General features: G+C 33.4%; 1 protein-coding gene across 1 annotated transcript; it reads right to left on the bottom strand.

Moving 5' to 3' along the window:
- Positions 1 to 695: 695 nt before the first annotated feature.
- LOC105111327 (Nucleotide/sugar transporter family protein) lies at positions 696 to 2,524 on the bottom strand. The gene has a single exon (XM_011006647.1). The coding sequence runs from the start codon at positions 2,366 to 2,368 to the stop codon at positions 1,043 to 1,045; it is 1,326 nt and encodes a 441-aa protein (XP_011004949.1). The 5' UTR covers positions 2,369 to 2,524; the 3' UTR covers positions 696 to 1,042.
- Between the last annotated feature and the right edge of the window lie 8,258 nt (positions 2,525 to 10,782).

Below are 10,782 nucleotides of genomic sequence, written 5' to 3' on the forward strand. Positions count from 1 at the left end.
TATAAAACGAGAGAGAATGGATTAGGATGGATATATTGATTCTGAAACATTATTCTGTTTTTCCCAAGTTTTTTCCCCTGTTTCAGAACCACTAACCAAAACTTTCTAATAACTGGAGGTGGGAGGCACCTGAATTACTCTATTATTGTTTGACTTCACTGTAAAAAGCTTTCATCAGTGAGGCAATTAATCACAAGTGGACCTGGAGAATTATTGATCACCTAATCATATCATTCTTGAACCAAAAAACCTATTTGGCGAATGCTCTCAGGTATAGACACCGATCTCAACTCTCCAGCGTATTCTATTGAGCTCAACGGGCCAGGACAAGGATCTTTACGTTGAAATTATGTATTCTGTCCAAAAATAATTTTAAAAAATAAAAAAATATTATTTTAATATATTTTTAAATAAAAAACACTTTAAAAATTAATTATTATCACCCACTTACCAAACCAACCCAAACCCAACGGGTATGGCGTACAATTCATATTTCGTACGCAAACTGCATTACTGATATGTAGCTAAGTTATAGTTATGTAAAGTAGGCTAACCTTGGACTGGCATGTCATAGGAAATCTAAAAATAATGAGCCTTCAGCCAATTGACTTGGACATTTTTAAGGAATTAATCAGGTACGTGGTATAAGCCTTGTGTAACTGAAAAGGTCAGCATGTTCAGGGTTCTTCAGTTCATGAATGAATAGATCTCACTCGTACGACATTTATTTAAACCAGAACCGGTACCATTAGAAGCTAAATTACGGTAATTTGGCACCAAATAATGGTAGAATGGGAAAGCCTTGCTCTAACCAACAATGTTTTACTGAACTAAAGATAGTAAGAAACTAAACTAATGAAAGATAAAACTCCCATTTAAGTCTTAAATGTCATGCATGGCACACAAAACCATAGATGGCAAAGAAAACAGAGAACAGAAGGGTATCTTGAAACGACGACGGCAAGGAAATATCATTAAACTGTGGAAAAAGAGACGAAACAAATTTATTAAATTCAAGAGTATCAAAGTCTACTAAATCCAACTAGTTCTGCTTTTCAACTTCAGGTTTCTTGGCTTTCTTGGCAGTTACCTGAGAGTACAAGAAAGTCCCAAATATTGCAATGGCTGATCCAAGTGCATTCAGAGGCCTAACTGGATTCCTGAACACCAAGACAGTAGAAATAATCACCACAACTCTCTTCATAGTGTTACCTACCGAAAAGGTTAAGGGGCTAATCTCGTCAAGTGCCTGGTAGGATGATTGGTTATAAAGATGGTAAAAAACACCAGACAGCAACACCCATATATAAAATGTTGATGATTTTCCAACAGCCTCAATTGCCTTATGATACCCTTGAATCCATTGAGACCCTTCAATCACAACCGCAACAGGAAAGAGATAAAACAATGAGATTATGCTAATCCAACCATACAAGTTAAGTCCATCAACTTCCTTGAAGTTCTGCAAACTCCTTTTTGAGTAAATGTTCCTTAACACAAACCCAACATTACTAATCAAAGCACCCCACAAGCCTTGGAAATTAAAGGACACTTCAGTGACAGCAGCAAGGGAACAACCGAGGACAATAGGGAGAATAGAAAGCCAGACTTTCAAGGGGTAAGTATCACCAAGAAATGAAGAAAAAACAACAGAGAAAACAGGCTCCGATGATTTGATAACATGAGTGAAAGAAACAGCAACCTTGGAGAACGAAACACAGGCTGATATGTGGCCTATTGTGTGAAACAACGCAGGTCCAAGAAGAGCAATAATGAATGGCTTTGAGATCTTAGGACATGGTTGAAGCTTCAATGACCATAAAATCAACATCCAAATGGACCCCACAAAAAGCTGGAAAGAAGCAAGAAACCATGGAAATGGAAACACATTCAATGCCTTCTTGTTGTAAATATTAAAGACAATGTTTTGGAAGTACCAGAGACCAAAGACAAGTGCAAGTTGGAGAGTCTTAGACTTTGGCTTTGAAACTGCACTAGCATCTCCTTCTGGGCTGGATTCCGGTTCCGATGCCGCTGCTTTGGTGATAAAAGACCCAGACTTTGAGAAAAACCCAGATTGGTTTTCATGGATTCTGTCAAAATGGTCCCTTCGGAAGCCTGAATCATGGATCTGTGAAGTGGATCTTGAAGAGCGGCCAAATGGGTAACCATGAATTTTGCCAAAGTTTGATACTTTGGTGGTTAATGCACCAATCTGAGTAGAGGGTTTATTAAACAGGGCAGTCTGATTATGAGTCCTACTGATAAGATTTGGATTTAAAAGTGAAGAAGCATTAATGGAGTATCTATGGTTGGCGGATTTAGAGAAAGTGACAGGAGAAGATTGTGTTAGATTCAAAGTATGCATTTTTTATCTCCTACTAGCTTTAGTGATATTAGAGAGAGAGAGAGTGAGTGAGAGAGATTCTGCAAATGAAAAGCATGAACATATACGGGAAGGAGATTTTTTTGGTGAGTAGGTTAGCTCCACGAGAAGCAAACGCCAAGCTTAAAAAGTCAAGTAAAAGAGGCCCCTTTCCAAATCTTTAGGGTACCGTTTGGATGCAATTTGTCATCTATAATAACAGTATTAGTTTTATAATTTTATTCTTTCAAGATTTTTGGAAACCAAGAAAAAAACAGGGGGGAAGAAGTATAAAAAAGTACACAAAATTATGCCATCGGAGACAAGGTACACTTCTTCTTTCTTATTACCTGGAGTCTTTGGCAGACAGATGCCACTTTTTTACCAGCCAAATTTTGTGACGAACGAAAGGCATATATATAATTATTGTATTTTTAATATCAAAGCAAGTATATAACGTGGGATAATCTAATTTTGAGTTATTTTTAAAAATTATTTTTGTTAAAATTAAAATTGATAACATGAAAAATGCAGGTCGAGGAATCAAGCTATAATTTTTAAAGGAAATTCAAGGCCTAAATATACCCCATTATGTCAAAAAAATAGAGGAGAAAAATGTAAATTCAATGTCAAATTAAATGATTATTAAATAAATTTGTATAAAAATTAAGTTCAAGAATATAATTAAATTTTTTTAATAGGCCAATGTGATTTAATCATGGGTCAAATTGAACTTTAATTATGTTTAAGAATTAATTTGGGTCCAATTGAAGGATTTAATTAAGCGTAAAGACTTAATTATACTTTAAATGGGTCAAATTAATTTTATTTAGGGCTTAATTGATGAAAAATTAAGTTTTGAGGCCTAATTTTGGCTTAATTAAAAAGATTGGAATTTTAAGAGACCAAATTTAATTTTTACAAAGTTAATTGATTGAAATTAGGGGGCAAATTGAAAGAAAATTGAAGTTTTAGGGTCAATTAGGGGCTAAATTGAGAAATACAAGACCAAGGACTATATTGAAAAAGGCTTGTAAATTCGAGGCTCAAACAGTAATTCATCAGGGTCTGAATTGCAGAAGTCTATGGTCAATTAGGGGTTCAATTGAAAGCAATTGAAAGAGAAAGGACTGAAATGAACTTTGGCTAAAAAGGAATTCTAGTACTGTTTATCTTCTTCTTTAATTCTCTGAAATAGTTGGTCTGGTTACCTACTTTGCAGTTGTATTTAATGTACCTAACGTTTACCAAATTTGCCAGCACTTGCAAAAAAACTAATCACCAGACATCCATTTATGTCCAGATATGGTCTTCAACGGCTCATTGGCAAAGAAACGGACCTGGAATCACCCCAAAAAGGCCAACTCAGGCAGCCTGCAGTTGCAGATTTGACAATTTGACAGTATATCATACCTACTTTGAGCCAACGGTTAGGATCCTTCCTATTTGAATCAAGAGCTGAAATTTTTCTTTAGTGTAGACAAGATTGCCCTCTTCCACCGCCTATAAATAGAGGTGGATTTGATGATCTGGGAGAGGAGAAAATTGGGTCCAAAATAAGCCAAAAAATCAGCTTCTCCCCTGTTTTTCTTCTAGTCAACTTTATCTCCTCTCTCTCTCCCCACTACTTCTTCAGCCCTTGAAGACCCCTACAAAAACATTCATCCTCACCAACAGACGGTGTCTCAGCCTCCCTACGAACCCAAATCCTCACTAGCGATAGGCACAGCCACCGCGAGGTCTTTCCTCTCCTCTCTGTAGATTCTCTTTTTTTGCATCTTTTTCTTTCTTTCTTCGCCATAAGCAGCCAACACTGCCACCATTTCTTCCACCATTCCTACCCCGACCATCAGCTTCACCGAAGGAAGCCAACACAACCATCAACCGACCATCAAGCTGCCACTGCGACTCTCTCTCTTCTCCTTTCAGCCCTTTTCTCTCCTCTACAACCTTTTCTTCTCCCTCTCACAGCCGACTTCAGCCACCATCACCTCGGTTGAAGCCTCTTGAGCCACCGACCGAACCACCTCATCACGTCCAAGACCCCCACGCCAAGCAACTTCCTCCTCCCTGCTTTGCCTCTTTCTTCTTTCTTGTTCGTTGTATGCAGCAGCTAATTAATTAGCCCATCATTCTAAATGGCTAGGTTTGGCCCGGCCCCATTTTAAAAAAAAATCTAAAAAATTTCAAAAAACATTTTTAAAAAATTTATGATTTTTCTAGTATATTTTTTTTTTATCAATTTTGTATAATATCGAGTTGTATGTTTACATTGTAAAATACAAATTCAGTATTAAAATACCTGGTTTTCTTCGAAATATTTCAAAAAAAAATTTAAACATTCTCAAAAAGAAAAAATATTTTGTTGTATACGGCCAAATCCTAAAATTTTTCCAAGCATATTGTTCATAAAAAAATTTGCATCTTTTTCATGTTTAAAAAAAATCCAAAAATGGATATCGTAACCAGTTTATGATTATCCATTAGGATTTGGTGAACATGTCAAAAATCATTTTTCAATCTTTTTTTAGGGTCCAGATGTATACTTTAATATTTATAGGGTGTAAAATTACACGATAAAATACACCCTCAGGTATTAAAGATATAAGGTGTAGAAATGCAATGCTAAAAATTAAACTTTAGAATGGTTAGGATTTAACCCAATAAGGTAGAAACTTTCTCATAAAGAGAGATCTACCTTAAACCTTAGAAAAGACCAACGAATAGAACCCGACTTAGAAAAAAATAATCAAACAACAATGCAGCTTACCTTAGGTAGGGTGCACTAAGGGTGATGCATCTTCTTCTTGTGCAACCAATTCCTTACTCAGACTCTTGTGAACTATAGGTTCCTAATGACCATAATACTAGGTGGCAATTCCTAAACATTAATCATAATTTTATGATTAAATTCAAAAACCCTTCCCAACACACAACACCTCACATATGAGGCATGATAAAGAGCCTCTACCGTCGTCAGACGACATCGCCCCACGACATAATGGATAACTAAAATTAAAAAAAAAAAAAAAGAGTTTATATATCAGGTGGATTTTTTTTCTAACAAGGTTTTTCTTGTTTTTTACTATGATATTATTTTTTAGCCTAATACTAATTTGATGATCTTAGAAGATGTTTTTCATGATACAGATTTGAGGGGAAATCTTTTTAAAGAAAAGAAGGATGATACAAATCAAGTCAGGTCTGAGTTTAGCCTTAAAATATATACTAACTAATTTTACGAGATCATGCATATCTCTAAAAAAAAATACATTAGATTAAACTGAAATTTTACAGAGAGATACTTGTCTGTACATGGGAAAACATGCTAACAACCTTTATGGTTCTCTCATACATGAGGCATAAGCAAAGTTGTTAAAATCGCAATTTAACTTGTAAAATTGTATAATTTTATGAGTTAATATATGCTTAATATGTAGAATTGTCTTAAAAACTCGAAGATTGATAAAATCGGGTTGAAATCGGTAAAATCAAATGAAATCACAAAAAATCATGATTTTGGTACCGATTTTACGATTTCAACAAAAACATATACTGCACTGCAATAGTGCAATATATGTTTCCTCTAGACCAATAACGGCATGCCATTTATCCACACAAAAGATGTGCTCCTAGTGCCAGCTACACCCAGAAAGGGATGACATGGTAGACTTTCTTGTCAGGCTCGATTCCCAATATATCCCCTCTTGCATTCACTTCAACGGCACAATTAACCTTACTTGATTAACTCCTACTTAATTACTTATTAACTTAACTTTTTTAATATCTCACTTACGTCACCTACCAATAGTGTCCCTCATGACTAATGTTATGAACAAAAGTTATTTCTAGCCTAGTCAACTAGTGTTTGTCATGTTGTGAAAGTTTTTTTCTTAAAATTTTTTTAAATTATAAATTAATATTTTTTTTATATTTATGAATCATTTTGATGTATTAATATTAAAAATAAAAAAAAATTTATATATAACACATCTCTTATGGTACTTTTTTTAACAAAAATTTAATTAAAATCATATCATGTTTGGATTGATTACAAACTGATCTGAGTTGATTCTTGAATTGTTGAACTTATGGCATTTAGAAAAAAAGTCTTCTGGTAACAGACTTGATGTGAGATGGGAACATGGTACAGATATTGAATTGTTGAACCATGTATTTTAAGGCACTTGAACTATATATGAATTTTTATTTAAACCATGTATTTTAAGGTGTTTAAACTATGTTTGAAAAAAAAATCCTTATAATTTTATGATTTGTTTTTACAATCCAAGTTTATTTTACATTTTCTATGTTGTGTCAAAAATGTATTTTTGACAACCTTGGATATAAGCATCACCACTGCTTCTATCGACTTCCAACAGTTTCGGTTCACATTCCATTAATCATTAAAGGTTTAACTTCTGAACCCTCAAATCATGACACCTTGATCTTATTTTGTACAGGGCTTATTGTTAAATATAGTGTAATATTTTTATTATTTATATATGTGTTTGAATGATTTAAGTAGACAAATACTTGATTGTTCGTGATTTTAAACTTGATAAGATTGAGTTAAAGTTTTACTGTATACTAATTTTGTGTGAGTGAGATATTTTTTGTGATGGATTTTGTTGAATTTTTAATGTGTGGTTGTGTTTGTAACAAGCATTATGGAAATTTGTTTAAGGATTTAATTTTAGAATAATTAAGATTTTATTGTTAACCATTGAATCGTGGAGTTTATTGAATGCTTCAATTCATTTTGTTTAGGTTTAATTGAATGGGTAAAATATTACTTTGAAATAAAAGGAATTATATGATGTTTATGATTGGATCTTTGTAGTGATATTATAAGATATTTTTGTGATTTCGAAGAGTGCCATTGAATTGATTGTGATTTTGTTGAATTTTTTAAACATTATTGGTTCAATTATTAGATTAAAAATGGTTTATAAATTTGTAAATTTATGGTTAACAATTGAATTATGATTTTTGAAAATGAAATAGATTTGTATGAATGATTGTGAAATATTGTTGATGAGTTTTGTTAGTGTTAATTAGATTATAAAAAAAAATATTATTTTGAGATGATGAATAATGAGAATTGTATTAATTTTGAAAATAATTTTGATATGTGCATGTGTGAAAGGATTGGAAAATATGAAAGCATATCATTATTTTTAATTTGAATTTGTTAGATTTATAAATGTGAAAGTTGAGTTAGATTTACACAAATGATTGACAAACTTACAAGCATGAACTGTAATGATGTATGAATGGGCAAAGCCTACTTTCACCATCTATACTGGTCTAATGCTCGTTTTAAAACCTAATAAAAAATATTTTATTATTCACTTCAAATATTTAGATACATGTACTTATAGAGAGCCAATACTTGGATATTAAGCATAAATGCTCCTCACTATAATTTCCTTAAAGAAAAGTAACGGTGTAATTTTCAATTAAGAGTAAAACTAAATTTCCTGAAATACTCACCAATTAAGGGTATTTTCAATCCAACATTCCATAACACTAGAGTTAGGAATATATAAGGTATTATAGGAAAAATTAACCTCTTTATGCACCTTCTTTGGATTTTTTTCAGGAGTTAGGTCGGTTATATAGACCTAACATATGTATATTAGTAGATTTATGGACATAACTTAATTTGTAATCTAGGATGAACACCTTAGAGTTATCAACCCACAACAAAAAACAACCAGAATTTTATAACAGATAGGTGTTGAACTTTTATTCAAGGTTTTACTCATCTTACTATACTCGTATTCACCCAATAAATAGACTACATGTAGTTTAAATACAATAAGACCTTAACAATTTAAGACAAGATAGACAATGCAATTTACTTCTGGTATGATGCTTTAGGGACAATAATATATTTTCTTTATCATAATAAGTCCTTTATCATAGGTCTTTGAAAACCAGTTAAGGTTTCTAGTAACCATAAGCAATGTTTGTTAGTGAGCAGTAACATTATTGATGATAGCCTCTATAAATTATAAGAGAACCTCCTCTTAAACCTTGTCAATCAAAGAACCAATAAGGTTGTTATATTATAAATTTAGAGTAGTTTGAAATTATCATAAAAAACCCATATAAATAAATAAAAAGTTTAAAGGACAATGTATTTACTTAGCTAACTTTAAGGAGAGACCATAAATATATTGTTATAACATGGGCTAAGTTTAAAAGTTTAAGGAAGAGGATATTTGACAATAGACAAATAACATCCAAATTTGTCGTACTTATCCAGCTTGCCTACTCTCAATCATAGTTTTAAAATTCAAAAATTGTGGTTTAGAGTTTCATGATTTTGGTGTGTTTGGAAACGCGGTTAAAGCTGTAATTTTTAAAAGTTTAATTTTTTTCTATTTAAAATTAATTTTTTTATTTTCTAATCATTTTGATATGTTGATGTTAAAAATAAAAAAAATATTATTTTAATACATTTCTAAAAAAAACATTTTAAACTTTAACTGCTATTATATTTTTAAACACGCCCTTCAAAAAAAAAGTTGAACCGTAGATGAAATTACACCGGATTGAAATATTTAATCATGATTCGAAGCTCAAAAAATTCCATAAACTAGGCCTTAAGTTGTTCATTAGAGATCCCTGATCGATCGACATGTAGTATACAAATAAACCCTTAAAACACAGAAGGGTTCTGCCAAATTCAGACCCTCTCCGTCTAGCTCTTGGTTTGCTCCTACTTGCTCTCTTTCTGTTGCAGGTAAGCTTTACGTGAAAAAGGTTCAATAGAGGAAGGCATTTAAAAGAGAAGTTATCGTTACAAGTGATTCGCATCTTTTTACTTACTTAAAATTACGTTTACTTAATACGCATCGTTTTAATATATTTGTAATCTAGAAGGTACGAGTACTTGTTCTCGCTTTCTATTCATGCCTATATACAGAGGCAGTTGTAACAGAATAGTTTATCGAAAGAAAAGGAAATATTATTCTGTCCTCCTTCTCTACATTCCTAAATTCTCTCCTATTCTCCCTCAATTCTGCTCCTATCTTCCCTACCTCTGCTAAACTTTTCACCATACAATTACTCCTTCATCAAGTGGTATTAGAGCGTTTATCTTCAGACCTTAACAATAGCTCATGACACAAGGTCCCAAGATATGAAGAAGTTAGAAGGAGCATTAGCTACAGTTAGCAAGGAACAAGCCCAATGGAATGATAAGATGGCAAGAATGTTTGAACAACAAGGGCAACAGTAGCTATCCAGCGACACCCGACTGTTAAGATTGGAGGAGCTCATTTCTGGTATTGCCCTTCAACAGAATACACTGTTACAGAAACTGCAGTTATCTATAGGGGAGAGCAGCTCTAACCAAGAGCATCCACGCAACAGTCAAGAAGGTATGATAGGCAGGAATGATTGGCAGTATGGGGGACATTACAAGTTTTATAAGGCTAAGCGTGATTTTCCATCTTTCGAAGGGGAAGACGTCCATAAATGGTTTTATAAATGCAACCAATATTTTGAGATAGAAGAGGTTCCGGACACTGAAAAACTCAAACTAGCATCTTATTATTTGGACGACATGGCACTGTATTGGCATCAAAATTTCATGTGCAGTAATGGCGGCAGGGTAGTAAATTGGAATGAGTATATGGAAGCTATCTGTGGAAGGTTTGGCAGCCATAAGGATCCTCTAGAAGAACTCAAAGATCTGAAACAAGAGGGTAATTTGGAAACTTACATCAAGGACTTTGACATCCTGTGGAATCGTGCAGAAATTGATGAACGATATGCCTTGATCTTCTTTTTAGGAGGACTGGAAACTAAAATAAAAAATTTGGTTCAAATGTTCGAACCAAAATCCCTTAAACAAGCCTATAACCTATCCCGCTTGCAAGAAAACACTAACCTCTATAAGAAATTTCAAAAACAGTTAACCAAACACCCAACCATACCTGTTAATAACAATAACAGGACAACTTAACGACCATCTTTTTACAAAACTTATAACCCTCACGAGACACCACCCTCTAAATTGTTATAATTATTACCCACCCCTCAAACATTAATTACTACTCAGCCTACGAGAAGACTAACTAGAACTCTCAATAGTACTGAAATGGAAGAACGAAGAGCAAAAGGATTATGTTTTTGGTGTGATGACAAATTCACTCCGGGGCACAAATGTAGAACAAAAGGGCTTTACTCTATTTGCTTAGTGGGAGATGAGGAAGAGAATGAAGACAACACATTTGAGTCTGTGAGGGAGATGGAGGAATCAGAAGATATAGACCCGTACATTTCCATGAATGCCTTATAAGGGGTTCCAGGCTGCTATACTTTTAAGGTGACAGGAAGGATGCATAAGCTACCTATCTTTATTTTGGTAGATTCGGGGAGCACGCACAACTTCATGAATA

Source organism: Populus euphratica, unplaced genomic scaffold, assembly GCF_000495115.2.
Source record: "Populus euphratica unplaced genomic scaffold, PopEup_1.0 scaffold291.1, whole genome shotgun sequence".
NCBI classification, from domain to species: Eukaryota; Viridiplantae; Streptophyta; class Magnoliopsida; order Malpighiales; family Salicaceae; genus Populus; species Populus euphratica.

What these genes read in the sequence shown, in the direction of transcription:
- LOC105111327 (XM_011006647.1), bottom strand. Translation starts at nt 2,368, where the DNA reads ATGCATACTTTGAATCTAACACAATCTTCTCCTGTCACTTTCTCTAAA.